This window comes from Sminthopsis crassicaudata, chromosome 2 (genome assembly GCF_048593235.1).
Source record: "Sminthopsis crassicaudata isolate SCR6 chromosome 2, ASM4859323v1, whole genome shotgun sequence".
Lineage (NCBI taxonomy): Eukaryota > Metazoa > Chordata > Mammalia > Dasyuromorphia > Dasyuridae > Sminthopsis > Sminthopsis crassicaudata.
Window position 1 is genome coordinate 262,663,296 of NC_133618.1, and position 22,608 is coordinate 262,685,903.

At 34.7% G+C, this 22,608-nt stretch overlaps 1 protein-coding gene across 1 annotated transcript in view; it reads right to left on the reverse strand.

The window, feature by feature from the left end:
* Positions 1-22,608, reverse strand: part of RYR3 (ryanodine receptor 3) — a 753,032-nt gene that overhangs the window by 176,815 nt on the left and 553,609 nt on the right. The window contains 3 exon segments of the mRNA XM_074289179.1: positions 382-522; positions 3,071-3,161; positions 6,887-7,107. Of these exon segments, the coding sequence (XP_074145280.1) occupies positions 382-522; positions 3,071-3,161; positions 6,887-7,107 (453 nt within the window).

The following is a 22,608-nucleotide window of genomic DNA, read 5'->3' on the forward strand; positions in this document are numbered from 1 at the left end:
TAACACAATGGTTATTATGCCTATCTAGCAAAGTTTGTTATGAGTAAGAGGATTTGCAAACATTAAGACACTATAAAAATGCAAGTTGTTATTCTTATGGGATAGCTAAGTCATGTTAGACATAGTTCAAGAAAGGAAAGTAGGGGGCAAAGAAAACAATAATAGCCAGTTGGGTTAACATACCACTTTGATGCCTTCTGATGTGTATTTTATATGTGAGGGAAAAAATAATTTGCTAATTAAGAATTAGCTTTACCAAAAAGAATGAATATACAAAAGCACTGAAAACAAAGACAAAGTTTGAAACCCTGATCTGTCCTCTTCCTTAATAATCACTTGGATCACTGTGTCCCTTATTTCCTTTAATGATCTAATCATTACCTTATGAGAGAGAGAGTCAAAAATCCCCCAGAAGAGCTTTTCTGTTAAATGTAATTCTTCTTCTACGGCCAAGCCATAGCCACCCCATCCCAAGGGAAGGCAGTAATACTTCCAGGACTGTTCATAATGATTTGTCAAAAGCTAAGAAGTTGGAACAAAATAGTAGTGTCAGGGTGAGGCAGAGAAAATCCATACATGCAAAATTGTTATGCAAATATAGCAAGTCAAGATGATGAGAAAAGTACCAAAGACATAGTAAAAGGAACAGCAGAAAAGCTTTCAAACTAGGTAAGAAAAAGACATCTTTCATATTTTAAGCAGCATGGGCTTTGTTGAATTTGTTAAACTCATGACCCTTTTAATATACCTTTGTCTCAGCTATAACTGGGAAAAAGTGGGAGTGAACTTCATTTCTTTCCAAATGCTAAAGAAATCTTTGAAACTACTGACCCATCAGGGGTGGGAGTGATGTGTCCTGAAAGCTCTGACTCTAAATGTGATTTGTTGTTTTTCAGTTGTTTCAGACACATCCATCTTTTTGTGACTCCATTAATTAATACATTAATTAATTAATACTATATGATTCTAATAATAGGGGTTTGGAAAAATCTTCCTCTTGCCTTCTCACTGATTATGAACTGCTTGCTTGAGCAGTCCTGATGTCTTCTGCCCAGGAGAGGGCAGTAAGACATTACAAATGCCTTTGGAACATGTATTGTAAGAAATGAGTTGACTGTCATACCCTCTGTGCTGGTGTCAAGACAGCCCGGGGAATTCTAGGATGCTGCCCTCAGCTTTACTTTCTACAGGCATGAGAAACCTATCATTTCCTGTTGCAGTAGACAATGTTTGGAACTTAGCATCAGAGGGTGGGGCTTAAAACCTGTCTCTACCACTTCCTATCCGAACTCTGGAAAAAGAGAGGCCAGTGGGTGATAAGAATGAACAACAGGGAATTCAGGGACTATGACTGCTGCCTCTTATTCTGCTAAAAATTTGTTGCATGACAGAAAGTTAAAGAATGTCTCTGTACCTCAATTTTATCATATATATATATACATATATATATATATGCACTGGGATAAAACTGATTTCATAACAGTTCATCTTTTAAAAAATCATTTAAAAGAGAGGCACAGTTAGCACAGTGGACAAAAAATGCTACTTAAAAAAAATAGGTTCAAATAAAGGCACAAAAACCATGCACAAATCACTTTACCCTTATGAGACTTAGTTTCCTTGTCTATAAAGGTCAAATAACATAATATACAGATGATACTTTGCAAACATTAAAGAGCTATATAAATGTTAGCTGCTCCTGAATGATAATAATTAAAAACAAAAAGAATTATGATTATGGGAAAAGTAGAGGACTTTTAGGTTTAGATTTTTGATTCGTAGAGATAGTTATCTATAGTATATCTTAGAAATAGATAGTTATTAGATACAGAAGAAAAAATATCAAATAGAAAAGAACCAATGTATTATAGTTTAAGTGTAAAAAGTGAGGTTTAAAGGCAGTCATAAACACCTTAAATTATCTCTTATCTTATTATCTAAATTATTAATGGAATTGGAATTAGCAACTAATAAAAATATTTAAAGAGAATCAAACAGTTGAATTGAATTTACTCACACTTAAGAATGAAGGTTTTGTTTTTGCTAGCAATATCCTTGTCCTATTTAGCAACTTAAAAGAATTAAATCATTTTCACAGATTGTTAGAATGCTTACAAGGTGCTAAATCAGTGGAATTGATAGAGACAATGGTTGTTTAGCAGGGTGCTTAACAGTTCTTTAGATGTACTTAGTACTTGTTAGAATTCCACAAAATTCACATCTTTAAGAGTATATATAAGGAGGAACCCACTAAAGGAGAAGCCTACTAACACCCAAGCCCACTCTCAGAGGCAGAGACAGATTCATTCCAATTTCCACTTTTGTGCTGTCTGGAAAGATTTGGAGGGAGCTAGAGGCTGAAGCTGGCAGGGGCAAAGGACTAGTGGCAAGAGCTCTCAGAACCAAGGAGAGAGATAGGCCCTCTAAGAAAGCTAACTGGTGATCAATGATGGACAGAAATAACTACACCCAGAGAAGGAACACTGGGAAGTGAATATAAATTGTTAGCACCACTGTCTATCTACCCAGGTTACTTATACCTTCGGAAGCTAATACTTAATGTGCAACAAGAAAATGGTATTTACACACATATATTGTATCTAGGTTATACTATAACACATGTAAAATATATGGGATTGCCTGTCATCAGGGGGAGGGAGTGGAGGGAGGGGGGGATAATTTGGAAAAATGACTACAAGGGATAATATTATAAAAAAAATTACTCATACATATATACTGTGGGAAAAAATTCTAAATAAAAAAAAATAAAAAAAAAAAATAAAAAAAGAAAGCTAACTGGGCCCCAGGAAAAGATTCAAGACTTTGAAGGAAAAAATAAAGGATTTGGACTTTAACTCCTGGCTGCATTTGAGGTGATTATTACTCTGAACTGAAACTAAGGCTGCTTCCAGAAGCCTCCCAAGAAACTTGCACCCAGAGAATAATATATTTTAGAGAAGAATATTACAACGGAATTGCTTTTTTTTTTGAAAATGATGAAAATGGCTTGTTTTGTTGTACATTTTCTATGGCACACATAAGAATTTAATTGTTAGAAAAAAATATTTACCTTAAGTGACATTTTACAATACTCATTAAGGAGTGGCACATCAAAGACAAGTCGACGTAGAAGTTGTTGTAACATGGAAGGTCGTAAGTGACTAGAGTGTAGAAAAGGTGGAAAAAAAACCCAAAAAACATTATCAATACATAATAAGAAGTCTCAAAACAATTAGATAAAAAAAAGTTCTTTAATGTATTCCAGTTCATGAAGAAATATTAAATGGCTTTTTTTTTTTTAAGAAATATGAGCTTTTAAGAAAATAAAAGGAATCTTTTTTTCTTCCTCCCTCCCTCCCTTCCTCTTTTTTCTTCCTTCCTTCTCTTCCTTCCTTCCTTCCTTCCTTCCTTCCTTCCTTCCTTCCTTCCTTCCTTCCTTCCTTCCTTCCTTCCTTCCTTCCTCCTTCCTTCCTTCCTTCCTTCCTTCCTTCCTTCCTTCCTTCCTTCCTTCCTTCCTTCCTTCCTTCCTTCCTTCCTTCCTTCCTTCCTTCCTTCCTTCCTTCCTTCCTTCCTTCCTTCCTTCCTTCCTTCCTTCCTTCCTTCCTTCCTTCCTTCCTTCCTTCTTTCCTTCCTTCCTTCCTTCCTTCCTTCTTTCCTTCCTTCCTTCCTTCTTTCCTTAATTTTTCTGTTAAACTTTTGTGAAGAAAGTTTATATTTTATGCCTCTACATGCTCTTTATCCATTCACAATTTATTCATTTGGCTTTCTAATCCGACACTCTATGGAAACCCTTCTTTTAAAATTTACCTATGTTCTAATTGTCAAATCCAATAATCTTTTCTCAATCTTCATTCTCTTTGAACTTTCTGTAAGAATTGATGCTGATGACCACTTTATCTTTTTTGGTTGTATCTTAGCTTCAATGACACTATTCTCTCAGCTTTTCTCCTTATCTGACTGCTCTTTCATTTTCTTTGATACTTTGTTGTCCTCCTATCATGTGTCACCTGAGACTCTATTTTATCAATATTTTTTCTTAGATTAATCTAATCCACTTTCCCACAGCTTCAATAGAGTTAAGTGGATATCTTCAAAATCCATAATCAATCCCAATTCTTTTGAGTTCTGTTTCCACATTTATAATTGCCTAGGGGATATTTTCACCTGGCTTACTATTCAATTTACCCCTAGGCCATCACCGGTACTAGCTGCTCTCTCTTCCTTTTTCCCTCCCTACTTCTTATCTGATCAAGTCTTTACTACAGTATCTTCCACTATCAATTCTCTTGCACCCTTGTCTTAGTGACAATGATGCTTTGTCAAAACTCAGCCACTCTTTATTCTTACCATCTGCCATCTTTGCTCTTATTCTAGTGCTTCTAATTCTTCTTCTAAGTTAGTCTTTCACTAAGTTTCTTACTGAACAACCTCTATTTCTTTGGAGATCACTAACCTAAATCTGCTACCTAATCAAGATTCTGGTGATGTTAGTTATCAAGCTACTGTTGGATTTTTTCTTCTGACAATTAATGATTCATACTGAGAAATAACTCATTCTTATATATTTGAATCAGGCCCTTATTTATTTTGGATATTAGAACCTTATCAAAGAAACTTGCTATAAAGATTTTCCCCTTTCAATGAATCCTGATTATGAATTTTTTGTGTGTTCAACGTCTTTTTATTTTTAAATATTGAAAATTTTCCATGGGATCTCTACCCCCTTAAATATAATGCTAGCCATTGGTATTATGATTAGCTAAAATTAAATTTCATTCTCTTCCCCTTCCCCTCCCAAAGGCCTGCCTCTGCTTCTTCTGGAATTTCTTTCACTCCTAATCGAGAAAGTAAGAAAAACACAATCCCTGATTAAGAAACAACCAAATAAAAACATGCACAGTTAAATCTCCACATTGGCCATATTCAGAAAAAAAAATCTCAGTACTCCCTCTGAGTTCATCACTTCTTTATAAGGAGCTGGTTAGTATGGTTAATGCGTCCTTTGGCATTGTGGCTGGTCACTGTGGTCATTAGAGTTCCTAAGGCTTTGAACATTGTTTATAATATTATTACTATATAAGTTATTCTCTTGGTTCTCACTTTATTTTGTATCAGTTCTTACAAGTCTTCTAGGATTCTTTAAAATGATTCTCTTCAATTCTCACAACATAATAGTATTCTATCACATTCATATATGATAACTTATTCAGTTAGTCCCCATTTGATAGGGAGTTCTTCAGTTTCTAATTTTTTGCTACTTCAAACACTTTCATACATATGGTTCCTTTCTTATTTGATATTTTTGGGGGTGTGCACTTAGTAGTGATATACCTGCATCAAAGGCTATATGTGGTTTAATAGCCTTTTTGGTATAGTTCTATATTTCTGAATGGCAGGACCAGGTCATAGTTCTATCAATAGTGCATTAATATATATGCTTTCCCACAGTACTTCAACACTGTTTTCCCTTTTTGGGAAGCTTTATGGAAAATATACTTTATTAAGGAAAGATTTGTTTACTTCTGTGTTTTCTAGTATTTTTTTTTTTAAGAAGATGGGTTTTGTATCTTGTCAAAAGTTTTTTCTGCATCTACTTATAAAATCATATGATCTTTGCTGTTTTTGTCATTAATATGATCTATTATGGTTATTATTTCCTGATATTGAATTTATCCTGCATTGCTGGTATAAGTGTAATTTGATCATAACATATTATCTTTCTGACATGCTACAGCAACTTTGCTAACATTTTATTTAAATTTTTGAATAAATTTTCATTATGGATATTGTTCTACCTTTTCTGTTGTAACTCTACCTTGGCTAGTTAGCAATATGATACTTTAAATTATAGAATTTGGTAGAACTTCTTATTTTTCCTATTTTTTCAAATAATTTACATAACAATCAATTGTTCTTTGAATGTTTTGTAAAATTCACTTGTAAATACATGTGATCCTGGGAATTTTTTCTTTGAGAGTTAATTTATGACTTTTGCTTTTTTTTTTTTTTTTGGAGATTTATTATTCACTTATTTCTTGTGATGAATATATTTTATAAATATTTATCCAATATGTAGTTTTACTGGTACATCCAGGTTTTCTTTCATGTTTGGAATGCTCTCTCTCCTTTACTCCAATTGCTTTCTTTAAGTCCCAATTAAAGTCCTACCTTCTACAGGAAACCTTCCCCAATTCCTCTTAATTCTAGTGCTTTCTCTCTGTTAATTACTTCTCATTAATTCTATATGGTTTATTTGTATATATTTGTTTGTTGTATCCCCTCTTTTTGTATATTGAGTGTTTAGCACAGTGCCTGACATATATCAATTGATTTGTACCAATATTATTCCAGATTTCATGAATTTATATCAAAGTACTAAAGAAATGTGTATCTTATTTCCCTTGCTAGACAGTCAGCTAATCCCTAAGGATAGAAGCTGTATCATTTTCTCTGTAGCTCTAGTCTCTAGAAAATGATAAGAACTTATTAATACATATTTGTTGAATTCAAATGAATTGCAGAGAACCTTGCTCCCTAGCTTGGAACCTTCAGTGCCTTAGATAGACTAACATCCAAACCACTACAAACTTGTCTTGGCTGAGGAAGTGGTAGTCTGACCGTTCATGTTATATAATGTGGAGTCTTAGGTACCTTATCCTCTAGTCAGTACTGGCAACCATCCTTTAGTAGTCAGATGAGGTGATGAGAGACAATTGGAGAGGCAAAATGGAAGGGCATAGGATAAAAAGATACAGTTGAGGGTCAAATTTATAGGAAGATGTGTAGACTTCAGATTCTTGTATGTATAAATTTTTTTAATGTGTACACTTAGGTGCAATTGAATTCGAAAATGTATAAATGAGAAATATATAAGGATAGTATTTACTTGCAGATAGCAAGCAGACATTCTTCTATTGTGTCTCTCTGTGCTTTTGTGAGGGAGCGTCCCTTGGAGAGTCTATAGATGGTTTGAAGTGTGGAATCAATCAGAGAGGTATAATGGTCCGTTCCAGCAAACAAAGGAGCATGTCTCGTAAGGAGAGGGAGCACAGCAGAACATAGATATCTATTCAGTGCCAGGGCCGCCTCTGTGGTACTCAGAGAAACCTAGGGAAAAGAGAAAGAGATAATGATTAATCTTATTTGGAAATCCTCAGAAAAGCATAATTCACCAACCATATGATCCTATGTTTTAGATATGTCTTACACATTTTAGTGCTTCGCAGAACATAAAGCAACAGAGAATGTGACTATTGACTTTGTCATAAGATACTATTTTGCATGTAAAATGAAACAAATCAAGTCAAAAGCAAAAATATAGACAAAAGAGCAAACAAAGTGAATTAACTGATAAGCTTCCTTCCTCATTCTGCGTTTTTCTAAAATATGTACTACATTACAAGATGAATGTAACCACCTTATTGAAAGTAGTGAGAAACAACTTGACTTTTATGGAAATGTTTTGCATAACTTCACTAGGGTTTTTTAATTGTGGATAAAGATTAGGAAGAGAACCTAGAACTCAAAAATTTTTTAAAAATGTAAAAAAAAATTGTTTTGAATGTAACTGGGGCAAAATATTAAACAAATAAATTTAAAATAAAAGTATAAAAAAAGGGCAGCTAGGTGGTGCAGTGGATAGAGCATCAGCCCTGAAGTCAGGAAGACCTGAATTCAAATCTGGTCTCAGCCACAACACTTCCTAGCTGTGTGATCCTGGGCAAGAAACTTAACCCAATTGCCTCAGCAAAGACAAAAATAAATAAATAAATAAAAGAAAGTAGTGAGAAATATGGACACTTTAACCTCTCTGTCTCTCTTCCTCCCTTCCTTTCTCTCTCTACTCTCTCTTTATTTAACTTTGATAGTTTGAAAGATCCTTGATTTTATCAGTGAAAATATATCCTCCACTAATACAATCACAACCCCTTTGTTCTACATGAATTTTAAAAAATATTTATTGAGGTGTTTTGTTTTTATATCACATATATTTATAGATTATTCCCATTTTGTAAGAGGTTTCTTGTAGTAAAGAAAAGCAGTTAAATAATATTAATAACATAGTGATTGTATCTAAAACTGCAAGCAATATTTCACATCTGTAAATCTGCTCACCATTTTTTCAAATGAATAAAAATCTATTTTCTCCCTCCCACCCCCTATGCAATTGAAAAAAAGAAAAAAAATTTGTGATAATTGCAGTCATTCTTTCAATAACTATATAAAATATAAATGTGCCTCATTTAAAAATCATATTTATTTATTTAATATTTTCCCCAGTTACATTTAAAACAATTTTTTAATACATTAAAAAAACTCTTTTGGGTTCTAGATTATTTCCCTTATCCCTACCACCAGCACCCATTAAGAAACCACTGTGAAATTATGTAAAACATTTTCATAAAATCAGGTTATGAAAAAAAACATAGATCTTCCACTCTAATAAAAAAAATCCTCAAGAAAAATAAAGTTAAAAAAAAAGAAAGTATGATTCAATTTGTATTTAGACACAATCAGTTTCTTCTCTCAGTATGGATAGGATTTTTCATCCTAAGTGCTTCAGAATAGTCATGGATCATTGTACTACTGAAAACACCAAACTCATTTACGAAGAACATTGCTATTACTTTGTATACAGTACCTTTCACTTTGCTTGAGTTCATGGAAGACTTTCCAGGTTTTTTTTTAATAACCAAAACCATTCTGCTCATCACTTCCCAGAGAACAATATTCCATGACAATCATATTACCACAATTTATTTAGCCATTCTTGTACTGATGATGGGCATCCTCTTGATTTCCAATTCTTTGCCCTTAGAAGAGAGCTGCTGCAAATATTTTTGTACATACAGTTGCTTTTCCTTTACTTTTTCTTCTTTTAAATTTTTTTTTTGGTATTCATGCCTAATAGTACATTGTTAGGTCAAAAGATATGCATGAATTTATAGCACTTTGGGCATAATTCTTATCTTTTGATCATTTATCAATTGAGTCTTGGCTATTTTTTTTATAAATTTGACTCACTTCCCCCTATGTTTGAGGAATAAGTCCTTATCAGAAAAACCAGCTTCAAAATTCTTCTACAATTACTATTGCTATCTTCATTTTTTTTACGTTTTTTCAATTCTCTCTCCATTCACCCTGCCCATCTTCAAGTGTTTTACTATTGATCACTCACTCCCCCAATATGCCTTTTTTTAAAATCACCCTTCCCTCTTTCCCTAATTCCCCTCCTAATTTTCCTGCAGAGTAAGATAGAGCTATACTCTATTGAGTGTGTATGTTATTTCCTCTTTGAGCCAATTCTGATGACAGTAAGTTTCAGTTACTCTCTCCTCCCCTTCTTCCCCTCCACTACAAAATCTTTTTTCTTCCTTCTTTTTTATGGCAGATAATTAAAACCATTCCACTTGTGCCTTTACCTTTCTCCCAGTACATTCTTCTCTCTCCCTTTAATTTCACAATTTTTAAAAAGATATTATCCCTTCATATTCAACTCACACCTGTGCCTTCTGTGTAAGTATGTATGTATATGTGTGTGTATATATGTATATATATATATATTCTTTCAAATTGCCATAATAATTGAAAATTTCTAATAAGTTACAAGAATCATCCTTCAATGTAGGAATGTAAACCAATAAACCTAATTAAATCCCTTATAATATCACGTTCTTGATTACCTCCTTATGCTTCTCCTGAGTCCTATATTTGAAAATCACATTTTCCATTCAGCTCTGGTCTTTTCATGAATGCCTGAAAATTTTCTATTTCATTGAATGACTACATTTTCCTCTGAAGGATTATATTCAGTTTTGCTGGGTAGGGGATTCTTGGTTGTAATCCTAGCTCCAGAATATCATATTCCAAGCCCTTTAGTCCTTTGATGTAGAAGCTGCTAAATCTTGTGTTATCATTATTGTGGCTTCACTATTCCTGTTGGTTTTTTTTTGGGGGGGCTGCTTGCAATATTTTCTTCACCTTGGGAGTTCTGGAATTTAACTCTAACATTCCTGGGGATTTTCATTTTGGGATCTCTTTCAGGAAGTGATTTATGGATTCTTTCAATTTTTATTTTACCCTTTGGTTCTAGAATATCAGGACAGTTTCCCTTGATAATTTCTTGAAGATGATATCTAGGATTTTTTTAAAATCACTTTCAGGTAGCCCAATAATTATCTCTCCTGGATCTTTTTTCCAGATGAGTTGTTTTTCTTTTATCTTTTCTTCATTTAAAGAGTTATATAATTTATTTTTCTTTTATATTTATCATTATAGGAGCAGCTAGGTGACACAGTGGATAGAGCACCAGCCTTGAATTCAGGAGGACCAGAGTTCAAATTTGATCTCAGACACTTAACACTTCCTAGCTGTGTGACCCTGGGCAAGTCACTTAACCCCAGCCTCAGGGGATAAAATTAACATTATAAGTAAATGTACTATTTTTTTCATTTTTAAAAACACATAGGGCTATGTTAGCTTCCCAGTTTTGAGCAAAGGTTCTTCCATTTGATCCCAGCTAACAGGATAAAAATATTATGAAATATTGTTAGCTAATAATACATAATTGAATTTTTAATTCATTTGCAGTATTTTTATTTTTATTCATTTATTTTTAATATGCATTATTTTATGAATCATATTGGGAGAGAAAAATCAGAACAAAAGGGAAAAATTATGGGAGAGGAAAAAAAAAAAACAAAAAAGGAGTGAATATAGGATGTGTTGATTTACATTCAATCTCCATAGTTCTTTTTCTGAAGGCAGATGGTAATTTCTATCCAAAGTCTAATTGCCTTGGATCACTAAACCACTGAGAAGAACCAAGTCTTTCATAGTTGATCATTGCACATTCTTGCTGTTATTGTTTACAACATATTTCTGGTTCTGCTTGTTTTGCTCAGCATCAGTTTATATAAATCTTTCCAGGCCTTTCTAAAATTGGCTTGATCATCTTTTTCTTTCTTTCTTTCTTTCTTTCTTTTTTTTTTAATAACAGCTTTTTATTTTCAGAATACATGCAAAGCTAGTTTTCAACATTCACCTTTGCAAAACTTTGTGTTCCAATTTTTTCTCCTCTCTTTCCCTATTCCCTCCCCTAAACAGCAGGTAATTCAATATATGTTCAACATGCACAATTCTTCCATACATATTTCCATATTTATCACACTGCACAAGAAAAATAAGATCAAAAAGGGAAAAAATGAGAAAAAAAGCAAGCAAACAAAAAAAAAAAAACAGGTGAAAATACTGTGTTGTGATCCACATTCAGTCCCCATGGTCCTCTTTCTGGATGCAGATGACTCTCTCCATCATCTATTGGAACTAGACTGAATTACTTTATTGTTGAAAAGAACCACATCCATTAGAAATGATTACTATCCAATCTTGTTATTGCTGTGTACAATGCTCTCTTGGTTCTACTCGCTTCATTTAGCATCAGTTCATGTAAGATTCTCCAGGCCTTTCTAAAATCATCCTGCTGATTGTTTCTTATAATTGTTTATCATTTTTTATAGAATAATAATATTCCATTCCCTTCATATACCCAAAACTTATTCAGCCATTCACCAATTAATGGGCATTTACTCTTATACCAATTCGTTGCTACCACAGAAAGCTGGTACAAACATTTTTGCACATATAGGTCCTTTAGATCAGTTGTTTTTCCAGTGAAATATTTCACAATTTTTTCCTGTTTTTTTTTTCTTTTGGTTTTACTTTATTATAGCTTGGTTTCTCATAAAGTCATTAGTTTTTTAATTTTATTTTTTAAGGAATTATTTTCCTCAATGGGCTTTTATCATTTTTTTTCCCAATTGATCAATTTTGAATTTTAAGGTGTTCTTCTCCTCATTAGGTTTTTTGTATTTCCTTTTGCACCCCTCTTAATTTTTTTTTCCTAATTTTTTGTCTTTCTTACTTGATTTTCAAAATCCTTTTTGAGTTCTTCCAAGGCCTGAGCCCAATTCTTGTTTTTCTTAGAGGTTTTTGATATAGGAACTTTGATTTCGTCAACATCTGTAAGGGTTAAAAAGCCTCTAGAAGCAAGGAAATGCAGTTCAAGGCATGTGGGAGGACCTGAGGGATGAGAGGTTCTGAGGCACAGGTGAGTCCTACGTGGAGGTGGGGCATAGCTCCAAGAGGCAGTGTCTGACTCCAGGTACCACGCCTCCCTCCTCAGTGCTCTCAAAGCCTAGCACGCCTCCTTCCTTCTTCTTGGGCCAATCCCATTATGTCAGGTTCCTAGAGGACCTCCCCCTTCCCCCAGATCCTCAGGGGGGTATAAATATATGCTATCTAAGAATAAAGTTCTCTTTCGCTTCACCCCTACCTCCTGGTGGTCTTTCTCTATGGGATCCGGGTTGGTGCCAGAAGATAGGTAAGTGTGGATGCCCCAACTCCACGTAGGACTCGCCTGTGCCTCAGAACCTCTCATCCTTCAGGTCCTTCCACATGCATTGAACTGCATTCCTTGCTTCTAGAGGCTTTTTAACCCTTACAATCATCTTCTGAGTGTTTGTTTTGATCTTCTTTGTCACCATAATAATTTTCTATAGTCAGAAACCTTTTTTGTTTGCTCATTTTCTTAGTCAAATTATTTGGCTTTTAACTCTGTTAAAGTAGCGCTCTCTTTTCCAAAGTTGAGGGTGCACTGTCCCAAGTTTCAGGAGCTTTGTGCAGCAATTTTCAAGTTTTTAAGGACCTGACCACAAGCCCTTTTTTCTGCCCCTGAACTATTATAAGTGTCCTTGCCCCATTGTGGCTACAAGATTTAGTGTGCTAAATCAGCAAGTCCTGCTTTGCTGATTCTGGAGCTGAGGCTAGGGCTGCACTGCTTGCACTGGGACTGGATTCTCAACACCCACCCCATTGCCACAGACCCACTCTGCTAACATCCCAGGTCTTCCCTGGTGTCTCAAGGCAGAGAGGTTCACCAGAACTACCACTGATTCAGACTGAGGGGTCCTGCCTTGCTGACACGGAGGGCAAGGCTGTGGGCTGGGGTAGGGATTGTGATGGTGCTACCTATATCAGGACTGTATGCTGGACTCCCAACCTAGGGTCATAGACCTTTTTGACTGAGCTTCTAAGTTATCTTCAGCTGGAAAATGTACCACTCTAAAATTTGGTGAAAGTCATTATTTAAAGGAATTTGAAGTGCGTTGAGGGAGAGATTGGGCGAACTCCTGCCTTTATTCATCATTTTGGCTCCACCTCAGTACCCTAAATTTGTAATTTCTCTGTAATGGATAATCTATCTGACTGTCTGTCATCATGATCAGTGCTTTGGAACCTTGAATGATATAATGACCAACCTTCCATTGATGAGCCTCTCCCCAATGAGCCAGATTGATTCTCAGATGACAAATAAATAGTATACTATTGGGCTGATACTCAAAACCTTTGTAGCTCTTCTTTTTGGTTTTTAAAGTCATTCACCACAAGCCTCAACTTAACTTTTGTGTTTTTTAGTCATTACTCCCTTATCTGTACTCTAGCCAAATTTTCTTGCTACTTTTCAAATGATACAACATACATCTCCTATTTCCACGACTAAAACACACTTCCTCTTCAATTCTTCCTTTTAGAATTCTTTGCTTTCTTGAAAATAGTTTAAACATCAAAGGCATAATGCTTTTCTCAACTCCCTCACATTTTCTAAGTTGCTAGTGGCTTTAATTCTCTATTATTTTGTTTTGTGTATTTAAATAGGTAATAATGATTCCTTCAAATTAAATTCCCTAAGGACTGGGATTGTTTTCTTTTAATTTTGTCTCCCAGCCTTTAGCACAATGGTTGGAACATAATAAGTGCCTCAAAAATGCTTGTTGATGAATTCTAGTCCCTTTTTTTTTTTTGGTATCTATTTTTATTTTATTTTATTTATAATTTTTTGAACAGTATATATGCATGAGTAATTTTTTTTATAACATTATCCCTTGTATTAATTTTTCCAAATTATCCCCTCCCTCCCTCTACTCCCTCCCCTTGATGACAGGCAAACCCATACATTTTACATATGTTACAGTATAACCTAGATACAATATAGGTGTGTAAATCCAATTTTCTTGTTGCACGTTAAGTATTAGATTCTGAAGGTATAAGTAACCTGGGTAGATAGACAGTTGTGCTAACAATTTATATTCACTTCCCAGTGTTCCTTCTCTGGGTGTAGTTATTTCTGTCCATTATTGATCAACTGGAAGTGAGTTGGATCTTCTTTATGTTGAAGATATCCACTTCCATCAGAATACATCTTCATACAACATTGAAGTGTACAGCGATCTTCTGGTTCTATTCATTTCACTCAGCATCAGTTGATGTAAGTCTCTCCAAGCCTCTCTGTATTCCTCCTGCTGGTCATTTCTTACAAAGCAATCATATTCCATAACCTTAATATACCATAATTTACCCAACCATTTTCCAATTGATGGACATCCATTCATCTTCCAGCTTCTAGCCACTATGAAAAGAGCGGGCACAAACATTTTGGCACATACAGGTCCCTTTCTGCTCTTTAGTATTTCTTTGGGATATAAGCCCAATAGCAGCACTGCTGGATCAAAGGGTATGCACAGTTTGATAACTTTTTGGGCATAGTTCCAAATTGCTCTCCAGAATGGTTGGATTCTTTCACAACTCCACCAACAATGTATTAGTGTCCCAGTTTTCCCAACATTCATCATTGTCTTTTCCTGTTATCTTAGCCAATCTGACAGGTGTGTAGTGGTATCTCAGAGTTGTCTTAATTTGCATTTCTCTGATGAGTAGTGATTTGGAACACTTTCATATGAGTGGATATAATTTAAATTTCATCATCTGAAAATTGTCTGTTCATATCCTTTGACCATTTATCAATTGGAGAATGGTTTGGTTTCTTATAAATTAGGGTCAGTTCTCTTTTTCTGTTTCTCTTCAGTCTTGTGGATGTAGATCAAATTTTTTTGTTTAAGTCTGTTTTTTTTTTCCTTAGAAACAAATGGAATTCCTCTGTTTCATTGAATGACCATCTTCTTCCATGGAAGAAAATGCTAAACTTAGCTGGGTAGTTTATTCTTGGTTGTAATCCTTGATCTTTTGCCTTTCGGAATGTCAGGTTCCAGGCCCTTCTATCTTTTAATGTGGAGGCAGCCAGATCTTGAGTGACCCTTATTGTGGCCCCTTGATATTTGAATTGTTTTTTTCTAGCTGCTTGCAATATTTTTTCCTTTGTGTGGTAATTCTGCAGCTTAGCCACAATATTCTGTGGAGGTCTTTTTTTAGGGTCTCTTTCAGAAGGTGTTCGATGAATTCTTTCAACGTCTATTTTCCCTTCTGTTTCTATTATCTCTGGACAGTTTTCTTTGCTGATTTCCTGTAAAATAGAATCTAGGCTCTTTTTTTGGTCATAGTTTTCGGGAAGTCCAATGATCCTCAGATTATCTCTCCTAGATCTATTTTCCAGGTCTATAGATTTTCCCAGTAAGTATTTGATGTGATTCTCCAGCTTTTCTTTTTTTTTTTTTTTTTTTTTTTGTTTTGTTTTGTTTGACTGATTCTTGGGTTCTCAATGAATCATTCATTTCTAGTTGTTCTGTCCTGATTTTTAATGAGTTATTTTCTTCCTTCACATTTTTTAGTTCTTTTTGTATATGCCCAATTGAGTTTTTAAATGAATTATTTTGCTCTATTGAATTTTTTTCCATTTCCCTAATTTTTTTTAGAGAATTATTTTCTTTTTCCAATTCAGAAATCCTACTTTCTTGAGACTTTTTTATCTTTTCCAATTCAGAAATCCTACTTTCCTGTGATTTTTTAACCTTTTCTAATTCACAAATTTTGTTTCCTTGAATCTCCTGTGAATTCTTTATTTTTTCCAACTCCAATTTCAGAACATTGTTATTCTCTATCATAGCTTCTCTTTCCTTTCCCCATTTTTCTTCAAACTCTCTTAACTTTTTAATAGTCTCTTTGAGGAGAGAGTTATGTGATAGGGGCAGGTATCGTTCCCCTTTAGGCTGTTATCTGCTGACTCTCTGCTATTAACTTCCTTGGGGTTGGAAACCCGCTCTTTCTCTGTGTAGAAGGAATCAGTAGTTCTCTTTAGCTTTTTACTCATATTTACTCATATTTGGGGTCTGCCCTTGGGGTAAGAAGTTTATTTATTTATTTGTTTACCAGCTTCCTCCCAGACCGGATGGATGCAGCGGCTCCTGCGCCTGAGCTAAGAGAGAGCTATGGGAGAGAGTTCCCCTCCCTCTCCCTGGAAGTGCCTCAGAGGTGATTAATAGGACTGCATTGTGAGGGTGCTGTGTGTCCTAGAGACTTCCCTGAGGTTTAAGACTGAACAGTAAAGGCGACACAAAGCCCAGCCAATGCGTCCAGGTGGGGCGTGGATGTCAGCAGCTGATGTGAAAAGCCCCTGTGCTCACACTGGAAGTGTCTGCCCAAAAACTGTGGTCCCTACTTCAAAGTTCCACTTATCTGGGAATTCTGGGGCTGCTAGACCTCCACAGCCTCAGGCCAAGTCCAGCACTATGTGGATTAGATGTTACCTCAGGCTGTGTCCCCGCTGTTCAGGCTCTTAACTACCCCAAGGTGAAGGCTGGACAGGAGAAAGTGGCTGCACAGCCCTGCCGAGATCTGTTGGTCATTTCCAGATTGGGGTGGTTCTAGGATCTGGCTTTAAATTTTAAAGTGGCTTGATTTCTCCTCTGAACTGCTGTTTTATAAGCAGAGAAGAGCTAACATCCTGTGCCAGATTCCTCTATCTCAGTGGCTTCTCTGATCCCAGAGCCCTTCCCAGCGCGATCGGCGCAGTGCGCCACCACCCAACCGTCTGTGCTGGCCTTTCTTCTTCCTCCCCTGGGAACCGACCTTTTCTGTTGAAACTCCAGATTCTCTTCAGCTGGTAAGTTGTGCTTCCAGTCCTTGTGGTTTCTATCAGTCCAGCGTTATTTTTGAGGCTGATTTAACTAATTGGTATTGAGGGAAGAAGGGAGCTCACAAAATCACGTGTATCTTCTCCGCCATCTTGGCTCCGCCCCCTTTTTTGTATCTAATGTGCTTAACATCTTCCATTGTGTTTCAAGTAGATTTTTAGGGTACCAAAGTTGCATTCGAATGGTATTACTCATTCTGATCACCCTATGCTCTTAATGCTACTTCTTGTATACTTGTACATATTATTGGCAACATTTATTACACACATATCCATTTATAATTTTGATTTTTTTAATATTATAATGTACCATTATTTATGGCTAAATAGGATCACCAATAGAACCTTAATATTAAAGTGTTAAAGATATAGATTTTGTCTTCAGGGATTAATTTAAGTAATCTAATCTTTCTCTTGCACTACACAATTGGATGCTAATGGACATGCAAGCTCTCCTGGTCAATAAGGCAAAGTTATATAGACAGAACTACAGTAACATAAATCAGGAAAGAAATCCCACAAGCAGGATAAATTCCTACTATTCAAGATCTTACTTTAAAATGACTGAGGTGGTATGTGGGAGAGGTAAGATTTTTTTTTTTTCTTTGTTTTCAGTACAATCCTTTTGGGGAAACAATTGTTCTCTATCTCCTGCTTTGCCCAAATGCTTTTACTCTTAAAACAATGGTTTCCATGTCTTTTGCCTCTATTACAAAAAGAGGAAGTATTTTCTTAATAAGGAACTATGTCAATACTTTTACTTTTCCTATGATGATAACTTTCATATTGATATTAGCAAATTTCAAAATACATGTTGGTTTATTTTGAAGAATAGTTTAAATTTTTTTCAAATAACCTCTTTTCTTTATTCTCTATAATATATGTTGATATCTAACCTGGTTCATTTTCATAATGATCTGGTCATATATGCTACTATGCACATTATAAGATGAGATGATAAAATTATCCATGAAATTTTTTTTGGTCTCTTAGCTAAACAAGAAAATAAACTCTCTCATCATCTTTATTGACTTGAAGAGAACTCATGAGGTATTCTTTCATTTAGTTAAAATTTCTAAATTTCTTTTGATGAGTAAAGATGTCAATATGATGAGAATTAGGTAAGGGGTACCTGAATGAAATTAGGGTTAATTGAGGTCTAGTGGCAGGTTCAGGGTACAGGGAGTCAAATAGAGCTCTCCTGCAACCCAGTTGGATTTGGCTCAAGGATACAAGTTAAATGAGGTCTAGTAGCAGCGCAATTGTTCTCTGTCAAGGAATTTACAGACCCAAAAACCTAGATTAATAAAAGAAGTTTATTGTGGGGTTTGGAAGTAAGCTTAAAGGTGGAAAGACGCCAGGGCTGGCACCAGGTGGGCAGGAACCCTTGACATGACCAGTGTAAGGATGCCATGTTTGGGGCTCCTGCAAAGAGTGGACTCCAATTTCCATCTTTTATAATGGGGGGCTTTTGGTGAAGGGGCCTGTAGGTAGAGTCCCAGGTTGGCTCCTGGCTGGTTTCAGCCAGGGTTAGAATTTGAATAGAATTCAATGGGGTTTTTAGATAAAGTACTGTTTGTGCTGGGGAAACCTGAGAAGATCATTAGAATGGGGGCTGGGACAGCCCAAGTTAGCTCAGATCTGATGGGGGCTGGGAGAGCCTGGGATATCTCCCATTGAAATTTATGGGGGCTGGGAATTAGAAAGGAATCTTAATCCATATTATTCCCCCCTCAAACAGTTAAAACTTAAATTCATTTAAAAAAAGATTTGGGGCAGTGTCCCTCATTTGAGGCAGGGTTGAAGATTTTCTCCAAGGATCTTCAGAGTAGCAGGGTCCCCTCTTCAAATATGACCATGTTAAATCAGTTTTTCAGCAAACATTGAGCATTAAGAATGCCAATGGATTAAAATCTGTCATTATCAACATTATTCCCTCTGATTTAGCTATTGTAAAAGTGACAAAGACTATTTTACACTTTTGCCTTCTTCTAAAAAGATTTACCCTGATAATCAAACCTCTTAACTGTCAATTGGCAACACAGGACTTTTATGGAAGGGTTTTTTATTTTTTTTGTTTAGTGCATAGGAAAAATAACTTAATACAACAAATGTTTATTAAAAATTATCTTATATGGAAAAAAGTTGTGGCAACATGGCATAGTGAGAGGAAAGCTAGGCTCAATGTAATCCAATAAATATTTACTAAGTGCCACTATGCTAAGCGTTAGGGATGCAATTTTACAAATTGAATAGCTTACAACCTAAAGAGGGAGAGAATACATTAAAAAAAGAGTTGCAGAGAAGGAGAGTAAAAGAAGAGTACAAGGAATACCAAGAGATACCTAGCATAAGGGCATCTTGTTCTGTGGAACTGAAACTCAGTTTTGCATTTTTGCATGGCAGCAAATGCATAGAGAAGTAAACTGAGTTCAGTTCCTGCCCTTGATAAAGAAAGTTATTGGAGAAGTTTGGTATTCCTCCTATCAGGCTGCTATTCAAATGGGAGAGGAGAAGGAGGGAGGTAATTTCAATGAAGGCTGAGTTAGCCACATGGTGATGAGTTTAGAATTGAATTTATCTTTGCAGATGGAATTATTCTGTGGAGTTGAAAGGACACAGGGCAACAAATGCAAAGCAGCTCAGATAGGAAGACCCTCTCCCTTTGACATAAAGGCTATGGGACCTTGGGGAAATCATTTAGTTTCAGTAGCTGCAAAAAATTTCTAATGTTATACATTACGGTGTATTTCCTTGAATTAGTAGATGAAGATTTTTTTTTTCTCTGTCTATCTGTCTCTGTTTCTCTGTTTCTCTTTCTTGGTATAAATAACTCTTTTGAGGAAGAGAATCATGAATGGATATTTCTTCTATATTATTTCTCTTATCAAAGTCCTTTCCATTTTAAGTCTTACTTTTTACTTCATTTCTAATAAAGTTACTGTGTTCTGAAAGGGTTTGTCTATTACCCATAGGCCCTTTCTTCTGGCAATCTTGTGACATGACTGATTTTACTAACCTCATTTCTAAAGTAGAAAAATTGAAACAAAACAGGAAAGCGACTTTCTTAAAGACACAGAGGCAATTAGTGACAAAGGACTTAAGAATTTAAAGCCACTAGGGCAAGTAAGTGGAGTCAGCCCTAAAGTCAGGAGGACCTGACCTCAGACACTTACTAGCTGAGTGATCCTGGACAAGTCTCTTAATCCTGATTGCCTTACTTAAAAACAAAAACAAAAACAAAAACAAAACCATGGAATCTCACAAGTATGCTTTGTAGCAAGCATTTAAAAGGAATCTCAGAAAGTAGATCTTTGCATTCCCAAGTCCTTGACATCTATTCCATTTGGTGCACTAATCAGCATAACACAATAACTTCAGCATTTTAAAAGACTTCCAGCTGTAAGACTATTAATTTTCTAATATGGCTTCAACTCTTTTTTGACTTACTGGGGAGCTCTCAACTTGATAATCTTTTCCCCTAAGCATTGCTGAAATTATAATTAGTAATTTTCATAATTATGAGAGACAAATCAATCAATCAAACTAGCACTTCAAGTAGTGTTGCTCATAGGAAGAAGAAATATATCATGGTGGTTAAATTTACAAGGGTTGAAAACAATTTACAAGGAGGATATATGACTTAAGCCTGATAAAGAAAAATGTTAAATGTTGAAACTACTAATGTCTCAAATTATGTTTAAATTCTTATCTGTACTAAGGCAAAAGGTAAATTTCAGGGAACATATTTAAACAACTTGAATTATTGAGGTCTTTAGTAAATAACTAAATACAATTCATGTTTATGTACTGATTTAAGATTTAAAAAGCACTTCAATCATCACAGTACTGTGAGGCAAATAATATAAGCATCACTATTTCTATTTTGCAGACAAGAAAATTAAGTTGTTAGAGTATAATTTTTGGCTCTAGACAATTGTTCTAAAAAAAAAAATCAAAACTGTTCAACCTTGTCATTTTAATAGGATTATTTAAATGAGATAGGACAGAGCTTTGATTTTTAGTTTCTTGAAATTTTCTTTATTATCAGAATTGAAATGCCATAGTTTGTTGGATAAGGAGTTCAAAATGACACATTTCAATGTAGCACTGAGGCATTTGGATAAGTGCATTGTCCAAACAACAAATAAAAGCATGTATTATCTGTCTGATCTATTACAAATTGTATGATTTTATCAGGAGCCTCGGGGGGTATTTGTAAAGCAATTTTTAAGTCAGGAAATTCATTAAAAATCTTCAAAAAATAGCTTTAGATGAAGCATTTTAATTATCCAATAGAATTTTTGAGCCTTTAGTATGTTTTGGGGTCCATAGCACAATAACTTATATTGTACATTCTTTGAGTTCTATAAACACATCTTTACAAAATTCCTATTGCCTTAGACTAACACCTTACACCATATTCAACAATTTACACATATGTGACCTTGATGTTAGAGATTATTTTATAAAAATAATTAGAAAAGAACCAGATCATATATCTCACAGATATAGCTAGCAGATGTATTCTTAACTAAAAAAAGATAGAAGCAATTAAAAAAGATAAAAAGAGATAACTTTACTTGAAATTAAAAAGCTTTTGTAGGAGATGAATTTAAGATTAAAAAGGAGAGTCATTTTTATCAAATTTATCTGACAAGAGTTAATTATACAAGATATAAACAAATAAATAAAATATACACATATGTATATACAGATGTGTGTGGATACACACATACTTACATATATGTGTGTATATGTATGTATGTATGTGCATACATGTCTAGTCACTCCTTAACAGACAAATAGTCAAAATATATGAACAAATTGTTTTTAAAAGAAGATCTGTAAAGTATTCACAATTACATGAAAAAAATTGTTCCAGATCACTTATTCACAAGAGAAATGCAAATCAAAACAATCCTGAAGTTTTACTCCACACCCATCAACTTGGCAAAAATGACAGAAATGGCAAGTCATTGTTGAAGTAGTTGTAGAAGGACAGACATAATAATATATTGTTGGTGAAACTGTGAAATAGTATGACTGTTTTGGAAAGCAATTTAGAATTATGAAGATAAAGTGATTAAAATATCTCTACCTGTTGAACCACAGATTCCATTGCTAGGATTATACTCAAGGAAGCTATCAATAAGAGTAGGAAGCTGTCAATAAGAAAAAAGTTCTCATATTCTTTAAAATATTTACAGCAGTACTTTTTGTAATAAACTAAGAGTTGGAAACAAAGTAGATGTCCACCAATTGGGGAATGATTAAAGAAATTGTGAGAAATGAATATAATGGAATCTTACTGCACTGTAAGAAATTATTTACAAGATGAATACTGAAGAAACATACAAAGACCTACATGAACTAGCACAAAGTAAAGTAAGCACAATCAAGAAAACAATATACACAGTAACTACAAACATGTGAATGGAAAAAAAAAATTCTTACTAAAATCAAAAGTAAATGGAACAAAATTATAAAGATCAAGCAAGATTCCAATGAAAAGATATGAAAGGACACTCCCAACCATTTATGGAAGTAGTAGGTTCAAAGTATTTATACATTGACACATTGAAAAAATCTAAAAACAAGGACAATCAGTTGTGCTTTCATTTTTCTCTCAAAAATTATTCCTTAATGAGATGATTTTTGAGTGGGAGAAATAATTAAGACAA